The sequence below is a fragment of the Rhinolophus sinicus genome, chromosome 5 (assembly GCF_057876585.1).
Source record: "Rhinolophus sinicus isolate RSI-liver-muscle chromosome 5, RSI-T2T, whole genome shotgun sequence".
In the NCBI taxonomy this organism is placed as follows: Eukaryota; Metazoa; Chordata; class Mammalia; order Chiroptera; family Rhinolophidae; genus Rhinolophus; species Rhinolophus sinicus.
In genome coordinates, this window is record NC_142505.1 from 70,905,041 (window position 1) to 70,930,242 (window position 25,202).

A 25,202-nucleotide genomic window follows, 5' to 3' on the forward strand; every position below is an offset into this window, starting at 1 on the left:
ACACACCAATTGCAAGTCCAAGTTGTTACCTGTGCTTCTGACCAAACTGCTATAAATCAGAGGTTCCCATAACACCTTACACGGTTTTGATTAATCTCACAGAACTCAGGAAAAATGGTTTGCTTACTAGATTACCAGTTTATAATAAAAGTATATAACTCAGGAATAGCCAGATGGAAAAGATGCATAGGGCAAGGTGTGTGGGACAGACACAGAGCTTCCATAGTCTCTCTGAGTGCCAGTCTCCCTGAATCTACAAGTGTTCAACAACCTGGATGCTCTGGAACTCAGTCCTTTTGGATTTTTATGGAGGCTTTAATACATTTGCATGACTGATTAAATCGTTGGCCACTGGTGAGATAGCTCAATCTCCAGGCCCTCCCTGAGGTTGGGATGGGGGTGGAGCTAAATTACAACTCTAATGACTAGCTGGTTCCCCAAGCAACCAGTCCCCATCACCAGGGGCTTTCAAAAGTCATGGCATTAACATGAACTCAGGTGTTTGAAAGGTGTTTGTTATGAACATGAAAAGACACCCTTATTACTCTCCTTAGGAAATTCCAAGAGTCTGGGATCTCTGTGCCAGAATCTAGATCAAAACCAAATACATACAGAGGGTGCCAAAGCAAAGCATACACACTGTAAGAAAGGAAAAAATGTATTAAAATTGTAATACTATATACCAACAACAAGAGATGAATACTGTTGCCTCCAGTGCAACAAAGGCAGTGAGCAAACAAGAAGGGGAGAAGGGTTCAGAAAGAAACAGAAATCAAGAAAGTTACCAAACGGGCCAAGGGTACTCACAGCTTCAAAAGACTGAGAGCCCCGAATCAGGAGGCTTTTTTTGATACACACATAAAGAAAGCAACATTGTTTTCTCCAAGGTCTGTGAATTTCACACATTATCCTAAGAAACTGATTCAAACTAGTTACCCTTGCCTGCAAACAGCAGAACCGTCAGTTTCAGGATGTACCTCCCCAAGGGACAAAACCTTTATGCTGAAACTTACTGAAATGGATAGATGGAGAACTCATGTTATTACATCATTGAATCTCTTCCCAAGCAGGTTGTGGGGAAGGAATGCAGCCACAAAGGCAGAAGCTCTCCTTAGCCGGGGGAAGGTGGGGGTCTATGCCCAACTCTGTCAACGCTGTGGATTCTCTTGTTGGTCCCCACGCAGCTGTGCCTGGCTTGAGTTGTACCCCCCCACCCCGTGGGCAATCTTACTCCTCATTGGCTAACCAGCCATCCCCTGGGGCCAAACAGGGAGACATAAGGTGTAAGCACAAAGGTGAGGCAAAGTCCCTGAAAGGATTAGTCTCACAGACTCCTTTCTTTAGGGGTAGGTACGAGGGGACAGACGGGTAGGCTGCTGCGTGACAACAGAATACAAGTCATATGTATACATTTTTTTGGCACCCTGAGTGTATATATCTATATATACATATACATATATATATCATCACAATATCACACCTGTCCTGTTTTCCCTGCCCCAGCCCCAGAGTCGATCATTTCTCCAAGTTGCCTTTGTTCAATTTAATGGAAAATAGTACGAAAAACAATGCTGGGTGCTAGCTGTGCTCGCTGGTACTGGGGTGTTATTGTCAAAGCAGACAGAACTAGGAACTATATGTATGCATTCCCACTCATCCATCCATCTGTCCATCTACCCACCCATCCATCCCGTCTCCCATCTAGATATACATAGTAGAAACCATGAGTTCACAGAGTCAGTCTTTCACTCTACTCTCCTTTCCCCTTTCTGTATTTTTTTGTAGTTTGTATATTTTTGTATTGTCATTATTCATTTTAATGATTCAAATTGTCCCACAGTTGGTCAGTAGAGCCTCGTCAATCTAGCTCCAATGTCATTTTGCTGTGTCCCCATCAGTTTTTGAGCACGTTTGTACTTTATGGCACAAGAAGGTCCAGTCTCACCTTGTGCTTTTTCTGTCCAAGCTCTGGAATCAGCCATTTCCCAAGTTCATGTTAGCGGGAATTGATATTTAAAACTGGGATATAAGCCCTAGGTGAACTCATTGCTTATGAGGTGACATTGCTACTAGATCTTTTAGAACTAGAAAATATATTATATATGTGTGTATATGTATAAATATGCAAATCAGTTGATACCTTTAATCCAATCATGATTCTCCCTTCTTTTCCCCATTCCAGTTTCCTGGTCCACAGTGAACATCCAGGCTCACGGGAACATCAATGCGTTTTTACTCATTTGCTAAATTCTATCATACACACAGAAGAGCTATGGAATTGCCTCTTTTTCTTAAAGAAAATCATGTCCATACACGTACACATACACATCTACACAGGCCAAACCCTTCTCTCTGTCCCCGTTCTGTTGTGCTGAGTCTGTCCTCTGCTGACATTTTGGGGGTGCTTCCTCCACCCTAGAGGAAGCTTCCCAGGACCCAGCCCTGTGGCCAGGAGAGCGCCTCACCACAGGCCCAGGGCGGGGTCCGAGGAGTCATAGGGCTGTACCCAGGTGTCACCATTGTTCTCTTCGGAGATCCATGTCCCTCTAACCCGCAACGGGCAGATGGTGAGCGGACCCGAGTGTTCACTGCCATCGGGGGCTCGGGGCCTGAAGTATGCACAGAGCGGCCCCGAGAAAGTGTCGGTGAAGGAGAAGATGTGGGAGCCATCGGACACGTTGAAGAAGGCCAGCTTTCCGGCCTCGCAGTCCAGGAAGACGCCCACGCGCCGGGGTGGCACGCGCAGGGTGAGCGCCACACGCTCTGGCTGCAGCACGAAGTACTCGCAGTGGTTCCACAGCCCCATCACCCAGTAGCCGGAGGCCGGGCTCAGGTGCACCGGCCCTGTGCGCGCCACCGCCTCCAGGCAGGCGCCCAGGAACCAGCGGCTGCGCCGGCCCACGTCCACCTCCCAGTAGTGGCGGCCGGCCTGGAAGCGCTCTCGGCTCAGCACGCATGTCTGCTCCGTGAACCGCTGCGGGTCGCCTGGGGACACTGGAAGCCCCGCCACCCCTCGGGAGGACACGCTCTTGCCATCCTGGGAGACCTCCAGGCTGGGGTGCGCAGAGGCCGGATCCAGAGTCACATCCGCTGTGCAGAAGCACTGGGTTAGTGCCCGCGAGGATGGTTCTCGGCCCTGCCTGTACCCTCCCCCATATGCAACCCTCTAGTTCCTCAGGTGGAGCAATCCGTGGAATATTCACCCCAGTCTCACCCCAAAACACCCCTGGACTCAAGTGGCTTGCAAGTCATGCCCCAGCATTTGAATGTGATTAAAGGAATCCTATTTCCTTTCTGAACTGGAAGGTTCCTGCTATACCAGGTGCCATGGAGAGCAGATAGCAAACAGGTAGGCTCCTGGGGCTGGAGGCCGGCTCACTGCTCTCAAGTCCCAGCAAAAGGGAAGGAGCCCTGGGCTAGAGGTAGTACCCGCTGGTCTCACCACAGGTCTGACCTAGAGAGCATCACATGAGCTCTGGGCTTTGGTTTTACAGCAATTTTAGGATTTTAAAACTGAAGGGGACCTCTGAGATCATCTAGTCCAGTGCCTGGTACTCCATCACTCTAGCCCCCAAAACACACCCATTTCATGGATGGAAACCCAGATAGTCCCTCCTTTCAGACTATCTAAGAGGTTCGTACAAACTGTGTATTCACTTCTGCAAACTTTCTTCCTACCAGATGGAAAGACCTAGTGAAACCCAGAAAGCTATATGCTTGTGGGAGCTTGTGCACACAGATGTGTGCATGTGTGAGTCAATCACGTGTGCATTCAAGCATGTATGTGTACATGTGTGCATATGCAGGCCTGTCTGTCATGTCATATGCCTGCAAGTGGACTTGTGTGTCTGTGTGTGCAGGTTCGTATTTAGCTTCTGGAGGACTGACCCTTCCTCTAATCACAGATCTCTCCACCTCCCTCTGTTTAACATCCAGCCACACAAGGCTGAGTTTCTTGGCTCCCATTACCTGCATACTGTTGGGCTGCTCTCCACTCTGAAACCAAACAGAAGAAAAAGAGGTTCAGAGAGCTGAGTCAGTAACTCTGGAACCTTGAGGGAAGCTCAAGATGTATGAAGGACACAGTCAAATGGAATGACGCTATTCCAACCGTGACAGCTGGTTTGGGTCCACTACAACATTTTCCCAGGGATTTGGGATTGGATAGGGGGCTGGTGTCAGGGCTGGGTTATACCACAGCTGCATGCAGGCTGAGGTTGTGCTGGGAAATGCAGGAGAACAGAGCATGTGGACAGAGAGAACCAGTACAAGCAGCATGGGTGCCCTGAAGGGTGGAGAGAAAGCCTCAATCTCTGACGGGCAGCTTGGTCCCAGGAGGCCCAGCTGAGGCTGGCTCCTGTCCTAACATGTCCTCTAGACACCCTGTCCTGCCTTCTTTCTTAATGTGAGCCATTCTGAGTGACTTTCTGCTTCGTTTCATCTTGTTCTGTTTATGACAGAGATTCATTACTAAGTCACAGCATACCAAAAGCAATAGAAGAGAGTTCCATAAATTTACAACAAGGCTTTTCAACCCTAGTTTTGCATGATAACAATGAGTAGAATTTTGAAAACATATAATTCTGGCATAGAAACCTCAGTTCCATAAAGATGTTGATTTTCTCTAAATTTAGCTGTAAATTCAAAGCAATCCTATGCAAATCTTTTTGGATTTTTAAAAGGAACTTCATAAATTTATCCCAAAATTTATATTTTAAAAAGGTCCATTAACTTTAAAAAGGATGTGGAAATGGAGAACTTGTACTTAAGTACTATAGAAGCCACAATTTTTAGAAACAGTGACCTAATAGGTGGCCACCAGACAGACTCATGTAGATGTGGGAACTGAATATGCACTACAGGTGACACCCACATCAATGGCAATCACAGATGGTATAATAGATGGTGTTGGGAAAGTCAATTCTATATGGAAAAAAAATTCACTAGATTCTCACTAAACACCACATACAGTGGTGAATTTCAGATGAATTAAAGACCTACACATATAAAGTGAATAGAAGAAAGTGTAAGAGAGTCTTTGAGACCTAAGTGTGAGGAAGGCCTACTTCAAGAAAACTTGAAAAACACAGGCCATAAGGTTAAAATGTGATGAAATAGATTTTATCAAAATGAATGACTTCTTTTGAATAAGAGGCACCATGGACAAAGCTACTAGCAGATGACAGAACAGAAAAAGGAATTCATAATATTTAATACTAATGACGGATTAATATCTAATATATATAAAGATCTCCTGTGAACCAATAAGAGCAAGATAATAACCCCACATGAAAAATGGGCAAAGGTTGAGAACAGGCAATGTTCAGAAGAGGAAGCCCCCAAAGCCAACTAGCATATAAGAGATGCCCAAACTCCTCAATGCTAAGAGTGCAGACTGAAAGCACAACGAGGATCAGTTATCCCCACACACTGGCACACTTAGAAGGCTGGCGCACATGGGATGTGGGCACGTGGAGCTTCCATGCCGTGCCAATGGCAGGATGCTGGCACTGCCTTCGGGGATCCCTCTACCTCACTTAGTGACATACCCCATGAACCAGCAATTCCCCTCCTGGGTATACATCCCAGAGAAATCTCCACACTGGGCCAGATGGTGTTTGTGTTGTGGTTTGCGGTGGTGTGGACTTAGAGGCAGGCTGGCTGTCTCTCCAGGAGGGTGGCTCTCTAAAATGGAGTCCTACACAGCAGGAAGGAGAAACAGACCAGATACACATGCAGGGTGGGATGGACGTTAAAACACAGTGAGGAGTGAGACAAACCAGAAATAGCACAAGACTGTAGAAGTCATTCACATAAATTAAAATGCATGTGCACAAAGCAAAAATTCACATTTTTCAAAAACATATACACTATATAAAGATAGATGTTAGACTGGTTGCTTTATGGAGGGAATGGAGGGAGATACAGGGAGAAATTTTTACGTATAGGGAGGGTATCATGCCCACCCCAGACCTACAAGTCAGAGTCTTTGAGTGTGGGCACCAGAAGCCTAGGGGATTCTTATGTGCAGCCAGCATTTGGCACCAATGGTTTACAGTATGCTTATAGCTCAGGACAATAAAAGAGCAAAAGTCGAATATAACCTCTACCAGTGACATAGATTAATTCATGCCAAGTGAAGCTGTGAAACAAACCAGAATGAAGTGTGGTTGGTTAATCAGGGGGAGTAACTGGGATACTGAGATGTAAAGTGGACCATGGTGGTGGGGGGGGGGGAACAGGCTTCACTCACCAGCCTGGCCTTCAGCCCTTCTCCAGTCTGAAGCAGCCAAGGAGAAACAGAATTAGAACACCAGACTCCTGCAGCTTCCCTGCTCACATGTCACATTTACACCCACCCCTGCCCCCTGGACATTTTTTCTGCCACCCACATAGCCAGCAGGGGTCCAGCATGGAAATCATACCTGGCTGGGAAGTGAGAAGAACATGCATGGGTAAGCAGATGCTAAAATGTGGACAAGAAATAGCTCTAAGAGGGGTCACTTACCAAGCTCTGTCTGCAGCTTCCCTATAGCAGAACACACGGAGAAAACATCAGCTTTCCGCTTAGTGGAACCACCTTCCTAAGGCAGTCAGGCCACTGGGAAGATGCTCCTTAGTCTTAAACCACCGCTCACCCCAATCCCATCCAATGTGTGAGTGTTGGGGAGCATGCAGTGTCTTGGCACTGAGGAGCCTCATCCCAGGGCTCAGGTCTGGTTTGAAGGGGCTACTGGTGTCTGCCCGGAAATCACCAGCTTTCTGGTGGCGAAGGTCCTATGGAGCCCCAGGCGCTGAGCACAGCCTGCCTGAGCCTCAGGGTCACTTACTGTGGGCATTATTTAAAGGACTGGGAGGACCTCTTACTCAATTCCTTCCCCTGGCCAGATGCCAAGACTGATGATTTGCCACAAGAAATGCATTCCTTTGATTTCTGCACCCTATGTTTTCTTTTAAAAGTAAATGCTCCTGGGAAAGGCAACACTGAACACTAATTGTGACTACACTATATTTACACTGTGCTCACTTCAGTGCACTCTGTCCAGTGGTATTTGAATTAAAAAGAGAAGGATATCGTAGGAAGGTGAACCAGTGGGAGTAAACGTTTAAGGGTGGAATTGTAACAGAATCGCTGTAATTGGCAGGGAAGGGGTTGGGAGGGTCTGTCCAGGGGGTCTGAGGTCAGACCTCCTTGGCAACTTCACTTAGAGTGCTGGTGGGAGTGGAGAGGTGGGAGGCACAGAGGGATGTATTTAGAATTAGGTAGTTGCCATGCATCGCTTTCCAAAGGGAGAGTAAAGTCACTGAAGCCCTCCTTGCACCGCACCCCCCGGGTAACCCCACTAGCCCGCAGCCAGCACTGTGGGCGTGGCACCCGGAACTTACCCAGCTCTGCTGTGAGTTTCCCTGGAGAAGAAACGAAGAAAAGAGGGAAATCTCGATGGATGAACACTGAGGCCTCACTTCCCCAAAGTGCACAGATTGGTTCCCCGTGCGTTCTGGGGACCAGATTGGGCTGGATGCGCAAGGGAACCGGGCTCCGAGGTCGGGGGGGGCGGAGGGGGGGGGGTGGCGGAAGCGCAATCCTCAGCGGCACCTCTCTCTGCAGGGCTCCCAAGGCCCCGCGGTCTGACCCACTCTCCTGCTGGCCCCAGCGCCCCGCTTCTGCTAGGCGGAGGTGGGGGCGGAGAGCGCGCCACTCCCCTCGCTTACCTTTGTCCTTCTCCGCCTGCTCCTTCAGCTTTTCTGAAAGGAAGAAGGGCGGAGAGCGGGGCTGTGTGTGCGCTTCCTGGGGTCCCACGCCCGCTCCCAGCCCCGCCCCCACCACCTTCATGCTGGCAGAGCGGCAGCGGGAAGGAGACCCCACCTGCGGGTACCTTGGGTTCGCTGTCGCTTGTGAAAGAAGCTCAGCGCCACCGCCGTGAGGAGTGCCAGGAGGAGCGGCAGTCCCACCAGAGTCCCGAGGAAAGCTCTCTTCCACGGGGAGGGTGCGGGTAAAAATACGTCTGGAAAATACCCACGGAGAGTTGTCTCCATTTAGGCTCCATTTAACACTAAGTTACAGACTTTCTGGACGCCGTGTGCTGGAAAACCTTCCTAGTGACCGGCTGGCGCATTAAGCCTCCTGGGCCTCGCCACAGTCACTGTAAAATGGGCGTGACTGCGGCTGCGCAGCGCTCAGGCGAATGTGGGAAAGCGAGGCACAGCGCCGGACTTGGACTTGCTCAGCAGAAAGGGAAAGTGCTGCGAAGGATGCGAAAGGAGGAGAGGGTGGGCCCCACCGACGCCCCCAGCTTAGAACTTCTGTGACCAGTCGCTGACCTCCCGCTACTTCTTCCCACGTTTGTCCCGCATCTGCAGGACATGAGAATCCAAGGTCAACCCCAGTGAATTATTGCTCTCCACCCGCACTGTCCAATTCACAAGCCGTCTCCCCGCTTCTTGCAAACACTTGGCTTCTACTTCTCAACACACCTTCGGAAAAAGTTGACAGAAAAGCCGCGTGAGGGCTGACTGACAGTTGTCCCCTCTTTCCTTCCTACATTCGTTACGGAGCATACAGTGGCCAGAGGGTAGACATATAGGGGCAAAAATGGAGAGGAGCCCTTTAGAAAAGCTGTGGCAACTGAGTAATTTAGTCGGCGATAATTATTTTTAAAAATGATGGTTTTTTTTTTTTTATCTCAGTCTTTTAAAAAGATATACTTTTTATTATGGTAAATGTACAACATGAAATGTACCACCTTAACCCTTTTTAAGCTTACCGTTCAGTGGCATCAAGTGCCTGCACGTGGTTGTGCAAATCACCACCAGCACTTTTTCGTCTTCCCACAATGAAATCTGTCCCCATTAAATACTAACTCCCCGTTCCCCCTCCCCCAGCCCCTGGGAGCCTCTATTCTAATTTCTGTCTCCGTAAATTGACCACTCTAGGTACCTCATATAAGTGGAACCCTACAATATTTGTCCTTTTGGGTCTGGCTTATTTCATTTAAAAATGTTTTCCCCCTCCCTCAGTTTTCTAGCAGTGCATTTTTATTGTCTTGTATAAATATATTGGGCCACGATGGATATGTCCTTCACCACAGATGGTTTGCTAAGTAGTGACCTAGGGCTCAGTGTCTGATGCCATCCTGACCTGCGACCCTTGATCTTATCCTGTTCCAGCCTCATCCACTTCCTTCTGCTCCTGCAATAGCCACACAGGGTCCCATCTCAGGGCCTTTGTATTTGCTGTTCCCACTACCTGAGTGCCCTCCTCACAGATATCTGTGTACTCACGCCCTTTGGAAAGGATAAACACAAATCTAAAGAGGGAAACAATGGGAATTTCGTTGGTGCAAAAAGGCAAAGAGACTTTCCCTGTTCCCTTCTTAGTATATTTCCCTTAGAAAATGTGTCACTCTTTTCTTTATCCTATTGAGTGAATCATTTTGAAAGCTAAATTGCCTAATTGACTTCCCTAATCCACCACTTTTAAATCCACATTCACACCACACCCTGCTAAGGTGCCTCAGCTCTCTTCCTTGCTTCCTTATTCTCTATAGCACCTAACAGCTTCTAATGTACTTGCACAATGTAATTCACCTTTTGTTCATCCATTTTCCCCACTGGAATGTGAATCTGAGGGCATGGGTTTGGGATACATTCTGGGTACTCAGTAAATATTGTTTCAGGGATGACCTTAGGAACACTTGGGCTCTCATGATGACCTTCAGTGAGTAGAGTTTCTGGGGTTGAGCTCAGGGTTTTGTAATGTTGGCTTTCTGGGGCCTTCCCCGCTTACTGTGTGGGTTGTCAGTTGTATTCTTACTGTGTTTCCCTGAAAATAAGACCTAAACGAAAAATGAGCCCCAGCATGATTTTTCAGGATGACATCCCCTGAACATAAGGCCTGATGAGTATTTTGGAGCAAAAATTTATATGAGAACCAGTCTTGTTTTTGGGGAACCATAATAGTCATTTTCTGATATCCAAACTGCTGACTTTTGAGCTGTCAAGGTCAGCTTACCCAATACATAGCCAGGCCCCCATACCATTATGTCCTTATAATTGGCCTTTGGGACAATGGACATGGAGGCCTTTGGGACAATGGACGTGTGATGACTAGGAAAATGAGGGTGAGCTGGTACCCACTAACCTGCTATTTGGATCACAAATTCTTTCTTCTGGAGGAGGAGGGGGTTCTGTATGGAGCAGGACACATTGCGGTGGGCACCCCCTTGGACAACCACAGATGTTTCAAGACTGAACAGGCCCTGGGCATCCTGGACGATGGCTTCGAACACCGGAGGCAGGCACTGTCCCCGATGGTCTCTCCACTGAGCCTGGGGCTTGGGGTACCAGCCACTGGAGCTGCACCTCAGCTGAATGCCTCCTTCCTTGAAGCCCTCAAGCAAGATGTGAGGGTCAGAGCCCAGCCCTGGAAGTGGCAGGAGGAGTGGGAAAAATTAGTCCCTTTCTCAGAAGCTGTGGGTGAAGTTCAAGCCACCATTCATCATTTGCAGTCCCCATTAGGCATTGTGAACTGTGACTGCTCCTAAACCACATGTGGGCTCCCAGCCCTCCACCTGTGGACTGTAAATGACAGTCTGATTTAGTGGTGGCAATGTGGGGACAGTACTACCCCTGAGGAACATTTGGAAATTTGGAGTGGGGACCATTCAACCAGGAAGGGCTACTGACATTTAGTCATGTTATGCAAGGGACAGTGCCCTCGGGTGAAGAATAATCCCTCCCCAATTTCAATCGATTGTTGTCTGTCTGTTTTGAATTCCATCAGAGCACAAGTGGCTGTGATATATGCACCCCTCTATCACCCCACACTTGTGGAGCAAGCTTTATATTTTGAATATGCAAAAATTAATATGGTTTAAATGCCAACACTGTAAAAAATGTATATCTGGAAAGCCCCATACCTTTCTCCGTCCTCTCTATCCCTTCACCCCCTCCTTTGAGTAAGTAATTTCATGAGTTTCTATTTGACCCTTCACGTGTTACTTTTGTACAGTGTACCTCTTTCTTTGTTACAGAAAAGTTTACATAGGAGATCTGTGATAAAATGGTGGCATGATGTGAGCCTTTTGAACTCTTCACTGGAATTTACAACAAATTGAATAATTATAATTCCACAAAGGACTCCCTGCACAGAGATAGGCAAGACTCAGAGGCGCACTACTGAAATTATGTAAAGGTGGGCAAGTTGGGCAGGTCAGGAGGGAGGTGGGAAGGGGGAAGTGTGGAGACAGGGACACAAGGGCGCAAGATGCAGACCTAGCTTGGTGCTCTGAGCTCCCTGCATCCCAGAACTACCGCAGCTGCAGGAGAGGGAAGAACTCGGACTGCTAGGGCTCTGCTTATGACCCACAGGGCTGAGGGGACAGTATATAACACGGCTGAATCCAACGCTCATGGCAGAGACCTCGGAGCAAAGACTGAGGGAAGAAGGCTGAAAATGGTGGTTTAAGCCCTCACAGCTGAGCAGAGAACAGCCTTAGGCACTGAGACTAGCTGCCACCTCCCTACTCTCCCAGAGCTCACCCCGCCCCCACCTACCCAGTGCTAGAAGCTGAACAGTAGTGGTATCAGATCAAAAGAACAGAATATTTGTAGTTCTGAGAACTGTGGTCCACAGACACGGACTCGCAGCCCAACTAGTTAAGGCAAAGGGGAGGGAGCCGTGGAAGCAGGACTGGCTGTGGTGGTGGTCCCCGTCATTGCTGTGGGCCACCTATCACAACCCCCCCAGCCCCTGTCCCCACCTATCTGGGAAGATCCCAGGAGGAGTAAACAGAGCTGCTGAAACACACGGGCTCTGAATGTGGTACAGGAAGAGCTTTGGAACTTCAGAAGCTCTCCGCATACCCCGCAGAAGTGGTGCCGTATAACCAAGGCCAACTGTTCACAGAGGAGAAGCCCGCCTTCCAGGGACTCCCCCTATTGTGTGAAAAGCCAGAAAACTGCAGAGAAAATAACACCATAGTGTGAGAGAGAATAAAGGGCTGCAGTTGGAGAGAAAATAAAGCATTCTACCAACACCTACTGGGAAAAAAAAGAGACCTCTTTCTATCAACGTGTTGCAGAGCTCACTCCTGTTGATGTCTAGGAAGAGAAATAATAAATCGTTAATTGCCATGAATACCCAAGACAACAAGACAGCTGGGAAGAAAATGAAAAGTCTCCAGTAAATGAACTTAAAGATATGGAACTATGTGACTTAAATGACAGAGAATTCAAGATTGCAGTTCTGAAAAAACTCATCAAGATGCAAGAAAACACAGAAAGGCAGTTTAATGAACTCAGAAACACAATCAAAGAACAACATGAACATTTTACCAAAGAGATTGAAATTTTAAAAAAGAACCAAATAGAATTTCTGGAGATTAAGAACTCCATAGAAGAAATGAAGAATGAAATAACCAGCTTAGATAGTAAAGTTGACCAGATGGAGGAAAGAATCAGTGACATTGAAGATAGAAATCTGGAAATGACATGGATGGAAGAACAAAGAGACTTGAGACTTAAAAGAAATGAAAGAACTCTACACGAACTTTCTGACTCCATGAGAAAGAGCAATACGAGAATAATGGGCATACCAGAAGGAGAAGAAAGGGAGAAGGGAACAGAGAGTATATTCAAACAAATAGTCGAGAACTTCCCAAACTTGTGGAAAGAACTGGATCCTCGAATCCAAGAAGCAAATAGAACACCTAGTTACCTCAACCCCAACAGACCTACTCCAAGGCAAATTGTACTGAAGCTGTCTAAAGTCAACGAAAAAGAAAGAATCCTAAAGGCAGCCAGGGAAAAGAAGATGGTAACTTACAAAGGAAAGCCCATTAGACTATCATCAGATTTTTCAGCAGATACTTTGCAAGCCAGGAGGAAGTGGAACCAAGTATTCAAACTATTGAAAGACAGAAATTATGAGCCAAGAATAATGTATCTAGCAAAGATATCCTTTAGATATGAAGGAGGAATAAAGAACTTTCCAGACATACAGAAGCTGAGGGAATTTTTGTAGCACACTACCTACACTACAAGAAATACTGAAAGAGGCTATTCGACCAGCATCAATAGAGATAATTTGTGGCAACCAAAAAGTGGAGAGAGTAAAGGCCTGAACCGGAATATGGGAATGGAGAAAGTAAGCATGCTGAAGAAAATGAAATACTCCAAATATCAGACTTTCATTACATAAATTTAATGGTAACCACTCAAAAAAAATTCCAGAACTGAAATATATGCTGTAATAAAAGAAGAAACAGAGGGAAAAATCATAGAATACCACCACACAGAAACAATAGACAACAACAAAAAGGCAAAGAAACAATGGAGACACAGTCTTACCAGAAAACTAAAGATAGAATGATAGGAAATCCTCACATATCAATAATCACCCTATATGTAAATGGACTGAATTCACCAATAAAAAGGCACAGAGTAGCAGATTGGATCAAAACACTAAACCCAACCATATGCTGCCTCCAAGAGACACATCTCAGCTACAAGGACAAACATAGACTCAAAGTGAATGGGTGGAAACTGACACTCCAAGCAAATGGTATCCACAGAAAAACAGGTGAAGTCATACTGATATCAGATGAAACAGACTTCAGGATAAAAAAGGTAGCAGGAGAAAAAGATGGATATTTCATAATGATAAAGGGAGTATACAACAAGAAGACATAACAGTCATCAATATTTATGCCCCCAATCAGGGAGCACGGAAAAATACCAAGCAACTACTAACACAACTAAAGGGAGAAATTGACCAAAACACAATTATACTAGGGGACTTAAATACATCATTGACCGCTATGGATAGATCATCCAAACATAAAATAAAGAAAGAAATAGCAGCCCTAAATGACACATTAGATGAAATGGACATAATTGACATTTATAGAGCACTTCATCCTAAAACATCAGACTATACATTCTTTGCTAGTGCACATGGAACATTGTCAAGGATAGACCATATATTGGGACATAAAACTAGCCTCAGCAAACGTAAAAAGATTGAAATCATACCAAGCATATTCTCTGACCACAAGGCTTTGAAATTGGATATCAACTGCAAAAAGAAAGCAGGAAAGACCACAAATACTTGGAGATTAAACAACATACTTTTAAAGAATGACTGGGTCAAAGAAGAAATTAGAGGAGAGATCAAAAGATACATAGACACAAATGAAAATGAAAATGCATCCTACCAAAATTTTTGGGATGCAGCAAAAGCTGTTTTAAGAGGGAAATTTATATCATTACAGGCCTATCTCAAGAAACAAAAAAAATCCCAAATAAACAACCTCATGTTACACCTTAAAGAACTAGAAAAAGAAGAACAAATGAAACCCAAGGTCAGCAGAAGAAAGGAAATAATAAAAATCAGAGCAGAACTAAATGAACTAGAGAACAAAAAGACAATAGAAAAAATTAATATGACAAAGAGCTGGTTCTTTGAAAAGATTAACAAAATTGACAAACCCTTGGCTAGACTCACTAAGATAAAAAGAGAGAAGAAACTAATATTTTCAGAAATGAAAAAGGGGAAGTTATTACGGATGCCACAGAAATAGAAAGGATCATCCAAGAGTACTACGAAGGACTATATGCCACCAAATTCAATAACCTACAAGAAATGGACAAGTTCTTAGAAACATATAGCCTTCCTAGGCTGAATCATGAAGAACTGGAAAATCTAAATAGATCAATCACTAGTAACGAAATTGAATCAGTCATCCAAAACCTTCCCCAAAGCAAAAGTCCGGGACCAGATGGCTTCATCAGTGAATTCTACCAAACCTTCAAGGAGGATCTAATACCTGTCCTATCAAACTCTTCCAAAAAATTGAAGAAGAGACAATCCTCCCTAATGCATTTTATGAGGCCAACATTACCCTGATACCAAAACCTGGTAAGCACAACACAAAAGAAGAAAACTACAGACCAATATCTTTGATGAATACAGATGCAAAAATCCTAAACAAAATTCTAGCAAATCGAATGCAACAATGCATTAAAGAGATTATTCATCACGACCAAGTGGGGTTCATCCCCGGGGCACAAGGATGGCTCAACATCCGCAAATCCATCAATGTGATACATCACATAAACAAAATAAAAGACAAAAATCATATGATTATATCAATTGATGTGGAAAAAGCATTTGACAAGATACACATCCATTTATGATTAAAACACTTAACAAAATAGGTATAGAAGGAAAAATACTTTAACATAATAAAGGCCATATATGACAAACATTCAGCTAATATTATAATTAATGGTGAAAAATTGAAGCCCTTTGCTCTACGTTCAGGAACACGACAGGGCTGTGCCCTATCACCTCTGCTTTTCATCATAGTATTGGAAGTCCTTGCCAAAGCAATCAGGCAAGAGAAAGAAATAAAAGGCATCCAAGTTGGGAATGAAGAAGTTAAATAGTCACTCTTTGCAGATGACATGATGCTATACATAGAAAACCCTGAAGACTCCACCAAAAAGCTATTAGAAACAATCAAAGGATACAGTAAAGTTGCAAGCTACAAAATCAATGTACAAAAGTCCATTGCATTCCTATGTACTAACAATGAAAACTCAGAAAAAGAAATAATTGAAAAAACCAATTCCTTTTGCAATTGCAACAAAAGAATAAATTACCTAGGAATAAACTTAACCAAGGATGTGAAAGACCTATATGCTGAAAACTATAAGACATTTTTAAAAAGAAATTGTAGAAGACACAAAAAAATGGAAAGACATTTTGTGCTCATTGATTGGAAGAATCAATAAAGTTAAAATGGGCATATTACCCAAAGCTATATACAGATTTAATGCAATCCCCTTCAAACTCCCAATGGCAGTTTTTAAAGAAATAGAGCAAAAAATCATCAGATTTGTTAGAATTTCAAAAGACCCCGAATAGCCAAAGCAATCTTAAGAAAAAAGAACAATACTGGAGGTATCACACTCCTTGACTCTAGCTTGTACTACAGGGCTACAATAATCAAAACAGCATAGTATTGGCAGAAAAACGACACATAGACCAATGGAATGGAATTGAGAACTCAGAAATAAAACCACATAAATATGGACAGACAATTTTTGACAAAGAAGCTAAAAACACACAATGGAGGAAAGGCAGCCTCTTCAATAAATGGTGCTGGGAGAATTGGAAAGCCACTTGCAAAAGAATGAAACTGGACTGCTATCTGTCACCCTGTATCAAAATTAATTCAAAATGGATCAAAGACTTAAGCATAAGACCTGAAACAATAAACTGCATAGTAGAAAACATAGGTACTAAACTTATGGACCTTGGGTTCAAAGAGCATTTTATGAACTTGACTCCAAAGGCAATGGAAGTAAAAGCTAAAATATATGAATGGGACTATATCAAACTGAAAAGCTTCTGCACAGCAGAAGAAACCATCGACAAAATAAAGAGGCAACCAACTGAATGGCAGAAGATTTTTGCAAACAGTGCCTCTAATAAGGGGCTAATATCTAAAACATACAAGGAACTCATACAACTCAACAAACAAACAAACAAACAAACAAACAAACAAACAAACCAATTGAAATATGGGCAGAGGACCTGATGAGATATTTATCCAAAAGGACATACAAATGGCCAATAAACACGAAAAAATGCTCAACATCACTAATCATCAGAGAAATGCAAATGAAAACCACAATGAGATATCACCTCACCCCAGTTAGAATGGCTGTCATCAAAAGACAAATAGTAACAAGTGTTGGAGAGGCTGTGGAGAAAAAGGAACCCTCATATCCTATTGGTGGGAATGCAGACTGGTGCTGCCGTTATGGAAGGCAGTATGGAGGTTCCTCAAAAAATTACAAATAGAATTACCATATGATCCAGAAATCCCTCTCCTGAGTATCTACCCCAAAAATCTGAAAACACTTATCCATAAAGACACGTGTGCTCCAATGTTCATTGCAGCTTTATTTACGGTGGCCAAGACATGGAAACAACGAAAATGTCCTTTGATAGATGAATGGATAAAGAAGTTGTGGTATATATACACAATGGAATGCTATTCAGCGTAAGAAAAGATGAAATCGGACAATTTGTGACAACATGGATGGATCTTGAGATTATAATGCTTAGGGAAATAAGACAGAAAAGGTAGAGAACCATATGATTTCACTGATGTGTGGTATATAAACCAAAAACCAGAGGGCAAGGGGGAAGAGGGGTGGTAGATGAGGGTAAAGAAGATGAAATATGTGGTGATGGAAGGAGAACTGACTCTGGGTGGTGAACACACAATGTGATTTATAGATGATGTAATATAGAATTGTATAACTGAAATCTATGTAATTTTACTAACAATTGTCACCCCAATTAACTTTAATTTAAAAAATCCTATTAAAAATGTTTACATACTAGAGAACCTCTTATGCATCTGGCTCTTTTGCTCTTAACAGCATCCTGGAAATCACTCCACACCAGTTCACAGAGCTGCTCCAACTGTTTTCAGCTGCATAGTATGGACCACTGCATCGTGTGATGGACCATACTCAGCACCTAAGCTTTAGATTGTTTCTGCTGATTTGCAATTACAAATAATGCTACAAATATTAGACTTATACATGTTTGTTTTTCATAGTTAGCTGGGGAAGGTGTATCTTCAGGGCAAACTCTTAGATTTGAGATTGCTGCTCAAAAGGTAGGTGCACAGACAGTCTTCTTAACTATTGCCAAATGCACAGGCACTGGAGCTTTGCGACTTTGAACTCTCAACATGGTACAGAGCAGAAGACCTGCTTCCCATGGCTCCACCAACAGTGTGTGGTCAAATGTAGCTTTAATTTGGCTTTTGTTCATTATGAGTAAAAGTGACCATCCTTCCATATGTTAAAGGGCCCTTTGTGTGTCTTTTTTTGTAAAGAATTCTTTTATTCATTTTCTAATGTATCTTTCTTTTTGATTTTTTTTTTCAATTAAGCTGGTCTCCAGTTCTCTGTGCATTCCTATCTGTTCTTTTTTATTTTTTTTTTAACTTTTTATTTACTTTTACATGTGTTTTTCCAGGAACCATCGGTCCAAGTCAAGTAGTTGTTTCAATCTAGTTATGGAGGGCGCCACTCACAGTGGCCCTGTGTGAGGATGGAACTGGCAACGTTGTTGTTAAGAGCATTGCACTCTAACCAACTGAGCTAACCGGCTGCCCCTACTATCTGTTCTTGAGCACAACAGCTCTACCTCATGGACCCTTTCCTCCGTCTTCCCTGCAGGGGCTCATCCAGGTCACGCACCTGCTACCTCCAGCTCCCAGACAGCTTCTCCAGAGAAGTTGCTAGAGAGGAAGCGGCACCCGTAAGGGCCCTTATCAGCGGGGACCACGCGGTGGAGCTGTAGGATCACGAAGCCATCGGCGATCTCCTCCTTGAGGAGTTTGGTCCTGTTCCGGAACTGCGCCAGCTGCTGCCCGTGGGGCTCCTGTCGCCCCTGGTACAGGTGCACCACCTCAGAGGCCTGGCTGCGGAACCAGCGGATCTCCATGTGCTCGGCGTCCAGGTAGGGCGACAGGTGGCACTGGAAGTCCACCTCTTCCCCGACGATCGCCAGGATGGAATCCCCAGGGCCAACCACCTTGACCTCCTCTAGGAAGAGAAGCCAGAACAATGGCCCACATCAGCCCTGCTCAAATATAGGTCTTTACCACCTACCTCGGTTTGCAACTCAGAAATCTACAGTAAACCATTCAAATGAGGACGGGGAGACACTGTCATGTTTCTTGAACAAATAAATGTCATGAAAAAAGTGAATTGCTAATTTCTGCATGATGAAAATAGACATTTTCTGATTTTTGCTTTGTCTGATTTTCTAATTTTTTATAGTATACAGGTACAACTTCTGTAACGACACAGAGTATTAAAATTATCTATGGGGCTTATTGCTGGGTGTCTTTTTGCTCTTTTCTTTTTCTTTTCTTTTTTTTTTTAATTTAAAGACCAAATCCTGCCTTGGACATTTCTGTTCACCAGGACCTTTCGTTTGATGATCCTCTTCAATGGTGCCTCCCCCTGGCCCCTCATCTCCCCCCAAACTAGTCTGTTTTCTGCAGTTTCCATGACAGCTGTATTCCTGCTGCAGTTGTTCTGCCCGTGCTGTCCCCTGCCACTGGCAAGTCGTGATTCTTCCCTCTGGTTCTGTGCACCTCTTTTCCTACCTCCGAAGGTCAGCTAATAGCCAAGTTCATCCCAAAGATAAAAACCAAGTTCATCTCAAGCTCGACTGAAACCCCATCACCAAATATTCCATTCATGGATCCCTCCTCCCGTCCCTCACGTCACCCATGGAGCACACCAAGGCGACGCCTTCCTGTGTTCACTGTATTGGAGAGCTCCGTGGCCACTGAGTGGAGTCCCCACACCTTCTGACAGCTTTTCTCCCCCACACCTGATGCCTGGCCCTCTCCCTGAGTGCACCCTGCCTCAGTTTACCCTCTGTCTGTCATGCTCCTGGAGAATATGTACCCTGCAAGCCTCTGCTCAAACAATTCCTCCTATCTATGGTTCTTGGCTTTCTGGAAAAAACAAATTGCTCTCTTACCTGTGCTCCCAAATCTTTGGGTATATTTCTCTTGCAGCCTGATCACACAGCTGGACAGGTGGATTTAAAAATACTTTCCAAGTGGTTCAGCCCCAGCACAGAACAATAAGAGTTCCTTGGCCCTGTCCTGCTCTGCCCCTGCCATGCCTATGAGCTGAGGGGTGGTGGGGAGTGTGTAAAGGGGGCTGGGGGGCTGGAATGATGGTGGAGCAGCACTGTGGGGCTGGGTGCTGCTGGCAGCCGGTGGCTCTTTAACCACTGGGATGGAAATCTTCTTAAATACTAGCACCGGGCAAGCTCTCAGCCCTGGGAGCACCCGGAGGAGGGATGAGAGGATGCTGATGGGCTCACATCCTGGCTGGCTGGACTGCAGGTCGGATACGCTACCTGAGTTTGGCTCCCCAGGCCGGAAGCAGAGGAGAAGGAGGAAGAAGAGACCGCTGGGCTGAGGCAGGAGCTGGAAGGAGCCCAGGAAGACTGGGCAATCTACCATCTCAGCAGTGGGGCCACCTGAAGAGGGAAAGAGATGCTGGAGTGAAGTGAGAGAGCTGGACCCCGACCCATCAGGCCAGAGGTCTGTTAGTGCCTGAATGATCTTTTGTCTGGTTCTTAGCAGCCCCAGTGCCTGGCTTCTTTTAAATCGTAGCAGGATGTGAGAGCTGCTTCTAATTTTACCAGGCAGCTCTGCAAATGGCATCACTGGCCTTGCTCGCACTCGCGGAGTCGCATGTGGACACTTCCCAGAGGAAGTGGCTTCTGAGGTTTCATTGTTTTAGAGCCACAGAAATATAGTCACACAGTGTGTTGGGGCTCAGCTAGGATTTGGTGACTTTCTCTAAACAAAGGGAAATCTATACAAACTCTCCCATGCGTTTTCATTCTCCCTGCCTGACCTCGCTCCCACTTCCCTTTGTCCTGGAACATCAGGCCCATAAAATAAAGGAATAAACACAGAGTTCTGACCTTTCAGAGTGGGACGCATGCCTGGAAGCTGCCTGCCAACTTCAACCACACCTAGGACAGCTTCCTCCTGTCCTAGAACCCAAGTGTGGCCTCCAGGAGATCAGCTGGTGACTGTCCCTGAGTCTACAGCATCTCTGAGGCCACGGTGAAGCAGTGGTTTATCTACTTCCACTCCACCCTCCTCCCCAGTCTGCGGTGCAGGAGCCCAGCCCCAGCCCAGGAGAGGGCCATCCTCTCACTCCCGATACCCCCGTTGGGCCTGCAGAATGTCTCACAGTCTGACAGCCATGAGTATGAGCAGCCAGTGCATCTTAGAATATACTGTCCTGTCCACAGGTGTCCTCTGTTTACTTGTGGCAATATAGGTAGATTTTGTAACGGGCTGAACCTCAATTTCTTTGCTTTCATGATGGAAGAAACCAGAGCCAACTCAGAGGTCATTAAGCCTCCCGTAGGTTGACTGGGTGCTCTAAATAAATGCCAGCACCTCCTCCCTCTGCTTCTACCTCCCAAATTATTGCTCTCTGCTCTCCACCTTCTTCCAGAGCCCTTATCCCTCTCCTTTCACTCCATCACAGCACCTGGGGGGGGGCACACACAATTTCTACTCTCAGCATCCTCTTCCTCCCTGCTCTCCCCTTCTGCCACCACACTCCACTGTTTGGTTTTCCTTTTCCCACAGACCCCACAATGTGGCACATGCTCCTGGGGTCCTAGGCCACAGAGCCCCAGCTTTACCGTTAGCATAGCAGTGACAGGGTTTAGATAAGAGACTTGACAACTGCTGGTCCTGCAGCAGGAAATTGGTCACAGGATGTGTGCACGTGAGTTAGTGGTGGGCAGAGTCCCCAGGTCACCCCTGAGCTGGAAGGACCTGGGCAGGTGAGAGTACGATGGAAAGGGTTGATGACCTGTGAGGTGAGTGAGGGGCCTGCCCTCCTGAAGCTCACATACAAGTGGGAAGACGGGGGTGGGGGGCTAGTTGGAGCAGCTTCATTTGGGTTTCAGTAGGAGCCTATGTGGGGTGAGGAGGTCGGAGTCCCTTCTGGAGGGGACCTGGCTGTTTTCATGGCCAGCAGCTGTTGGAATAGCTGTTCCCACAATAACCAGAACAACAGCTGCCTTGGGCTGGGGTCCAGGCTCTGGCCAGACAGTCCAGCCTCACATCCTTTTGGCTGATGGCAGGAACATGTGTGTGTCAGGCCTGGAAACCAGTAGGGAAGAACCCAGAGCAGGGGCTACACGCCGGCTCTGTGTTTTCTCTCCCTCTCCCTGTTCCCTTCTCTTCTCTTTTGGGCTTCTGTCTTTTCTTCTGGACTCTCGACATAGGACCCCAGAATGGCGAAGCCATGAGGCTCTATCAGCACCAGCAAATGCCCTCCAAACAAGGGGGCTTTGAGACGGCTATGGATCCATTTGGATTGTCCGGCTTCTGAGGAACTGGCGAGGACTTGTGAAGGTGGTCACTTGACTTGTCCCTGTGGCAGCCATGGGACATTAGGCCCACAGCTGGGGTGGGGACACTTCACAGGAGGAGCAGTCACTCCAATGTCCCTGGGCAGGGGAGGCTACCACCTGCAGGGGAGGGGCAGTCTGTGTTTTCCAGACTCTGGAATTACTGCAAGACCACAGTTGTCTGTTGTGATACACCCATGTGATTTCCATCACTGAGGCTCCAAGGGCAGGAGGTGGTACACATGCACGTAGGCATGCAGGCATGTGCCCACAGTAATAAAAGTGAGCACAGATTGAATGCTTAGTATCTACCCAGCATTTTCCTGTACCAGAAGTATTAGTATTGTTATTGCCCTAGGTCCAAATCACACAAGGAAACTGAGGCACAGGGAGGCTAGGTGACCTGCTCACACACAGTTAGGAGGTGGTAGAGTAGGGGCTCACCCCAAGCTCTGGGCTTCTCTGAATACAAATTCCTCATCAGCTGTGCCAGGAGTCAGGCTGAGTGCACTCTCAGTCCCCTTTTTCCCAGACCACAACCCCTGTTAGGGACCCCTTGGCCACAGACCTCAGTGCTTGCCCTGAGAGCAACTCACATGCACTGAAGAAGCAGCTTGAGTCCCCAGGTGTGAGCCCCGAGACCGAGCGAGCAATCAACCAACCAGCCAACCAGCCAACCACCTACCCAACCAACCAACCAAAAATGAATAAAAATCTAAAACCCCACAGCTGATAAAATAACTGAAAACCAGAGTATCCCTCAGAGCTTCTCAGGAGCATCTTCTTGGACAGGAGGGACATACCCTGTGGTCGCTCTGCTCCCAAAACAGAAGGACATGCCTTGAAACCCCTTAATCAGAGGGAGATAGTCTAGTCTGGTGGTTTCCTGAAGGGACTTCGGAGGGGCTGAACACCCCACCGTGCTCCAAAAGACACCTCTGTCCTACCTGCTGCCTGAAGTTGCCCTTTCTGACCTCGTTCTTCACTTCAAAGGCTCTGTTCCTCACTGGGGGTCAAGGGCCCTGTGAGGGGGACACTCTCTGCTCTCACCTATTTGCAGCACAGCATAAATGGATTTTAGATTCTCGTTCGAGTGAGGAGGTTTTGCTGGGGAAAGGTGAGGTTCTGGATGCGCTGGATAGTATTTGGGAAAGATGGAGCAGCCAGTGAGAGGAAGGATGGCCAGAATGGGGGTCTGGGGCTGGAGCTAAGCTTTGCTGAGTGGGTACATTCTCCATGCTCCCTGGGGAGCCTCTGGGACGTCCCATCCTGAAGACACAGGGAGGAGCAAGTGCTGTGCACACTGGAGCTGAAGAAATACCGCCACCCTCCACCCAGGGGAAGCCCATTCCCCCCTTTTCTCTTTCCTTCTCCTTTTCTCCCTGGCCCACTGCAACCACATTACAGTTTTCTTTTATTTGCTTGTGTTCTGTTTATTTTTTGGCAGAAACTTGTGAAAAATTTATTTATATAAAACTCATACAGCAATACTATTTTTACATTTGTACAATACATATGATATGTGATATGATACTGAATACGAAAGTCTAAAATGTCTAGAATTGTGCTGTCCAATACTGTCGCCACTAGCCACACATGGCTATTTAAATTTAAGTTAAGTAAAATAGCACTAGCTACGTTGTAAATGTTTATTATGGTCCTGCACCTCCAATCACTAAACAACACAGAATGGCCTCTTGATTTTTCTTTAAAGCTGTTGAGTATCTCTGTAAAGGTTATTTTTTTACTTTTGTTACTTTCTTGAGCTTGGACACTGCACCATCCTTACTCCATTTCCCGTGTCCTAGTTGAAAGCCCCAGGGTAGGGTGTTTGCACTCTTGCACCCTCTCCCCTTCCAGCACCCGCTCAAAGCATGGCTCTTCACAGGCTGTCAATTGATGCTCACTGGCTTGCTTTGGTTTGATCTCAATAGGCCCACAAGACGGTTTCTACTGCTAGTCTCTAAGGGAGATGAACCGCCCTGATAAGCGACCCTCAGTGAAATGGGATTCGTCGGAATCCTGCCTCCTCAGGTGGAACTGCACAAAAGGGCATCTCCCCGTGGCCACCCTGCATCCCACCCTGCAGCCAGGCTCAGGTGATATGATGGGGCCAAGGAATCTGCGCCCTGCCTCCAAAAGCCATCATTTTCTGCTATCAGTTCTTAAAGGTGCGGTCCAGACAGGCACTAAGAATGAGCCACGTACCTGGCAGGTTGCAGCAAAGGGTCCGAAATGGCAATGAGCCCTGGCAATCCCAACTCCACTGCAAAGCAGATGATTGTTGTAAAGAGTCTTGGTCCCAGTTGAGGGGGCCAGCTCATGTGTGACAGAATTACCCACCTACCTCCCACCTTAAGACACACGCTGCTTGCTCTGCCCTTTGCTATAAAAATCAAGATACATAGAACAAAAGGGGGAAGTTACTGTCACATCCTGTCTCTGTGAGGCAATCATGAATTGGATTTCCATAGAACACGTCCCTCCATGGTCTTAAAAGGAGGGGAAAGGTATTGGGAGTTTTGTGGACTGCAAACTGCAGAAACTCAAAGGAGGACACAGTGCTCCAGCTGGCTGCCCCGGGCCTGGGCTCCAGGGAGGCGGGATGGCCATCCCTAGCCAGCCCCTCAATCCTCACCTTCACAGCAAAGGATACAGAGACTGGAGTGAAATATCACTAACTAAGGGTTAGGAAAAATGTGGTGCCCGGTTCTTAACCAGCCGTAGCCTCCTCTGCAGGTCAAGGGCAATAAGCTAGATTGGGACCATTGCTATAAGTAAATCCTTCAAGAGCTGGTCACATACAGCTTGGAAATGAAGTGGGGCACTGTATCGGGATTTCTCTAATGCAGTGGAGCTCAGAAAAGAAGAAGCAGCCATCACCCCACTACACCGTGTTGTGCCATAGTCCACCGTGCAACTTTAGTATTAGTGGGAGAGAAGCGCAGTGGGTCAAGGTGCCAGCCACATGGCTGCACCCCACACTGACATCCTCCCTAGGGGACAGGTCAGGACTGTGGCACAGGGCAGACCAGCTCCTGCAGAATCTCCCCCCTGCCCCAGGGACTCCCAGAAATTCCTAGTGTTGGGGAGTGGGCTGTGCAGGAGCTAGGCTGTGGGTGAGCAGGTGGAGTAGGTGACCATGCCCAGGTGGCTGGTGCCTGCATCCCAGGCTTATGCATGCTTAAAGATG

At 46.3% G+C, this 25,202-nt stretch overlaps 2 protein-coding genes across 4 annotated transcripts in view; one reads left to right on the top strand and one right to left on the bottom strand.

Moving 5' to 3' along the window:
• LOC141567351 (butyrophilin-like protein 9) overlaps positions 1-25,202 on the top strand; it is a 390,425-nt gene that overhangs the window by 143,366 nt on the left and 221,857 nt on the right. The gene's annotated exons all lie outside the window — the stretch shown is intronic.
• On the bottom strand, positions 643-24,382 carry LOC109439849 (butyrophilin-like protein 9). Of its 3 annotated transcripts, none has more exons than XM_074313367.2 (11): positions 24,218-24,382; positions 19,979-20,101; positions 18,292-18,639; positions 10,142-10,423; positions 7,878-8,006; positions 7,714-7,746; positions 7,387-7,407; positions 6,509-6,529; positions 6,254-6,280; positions 3,970-3,996; positions 643-3,090 (listed from the first exon to the last, which is right to left on the bottom strand). In XM_074313367.2, the coding sequence occupies exons 2-11, from the start codon at positions 20,082-20,084 to the stop codon at positions 2,462-2,464; spliced, it is 1,623 nt and encodes a 540-aa protein (XP_074169468.2). In that variant the 5' UTR covers positions 20,085-20,101; positions 24,218-24,382; the 3' UTR covers positions 643-2,461. The 3 variants fall into 3 exon arrangements, with proteins under 3 accessions (XP_074169468.2, XP_088654687.1, XP_088654688.1); XM_088798561.1 differs by having other exon boundaries at positions 7,387-7,499; positions 7,868-8,006; XM_088798562.1 differs by lacking the exon at positions 643-3,090 and having other exon boundaries at positions 3,097-3,996; positions 7,387-7,499.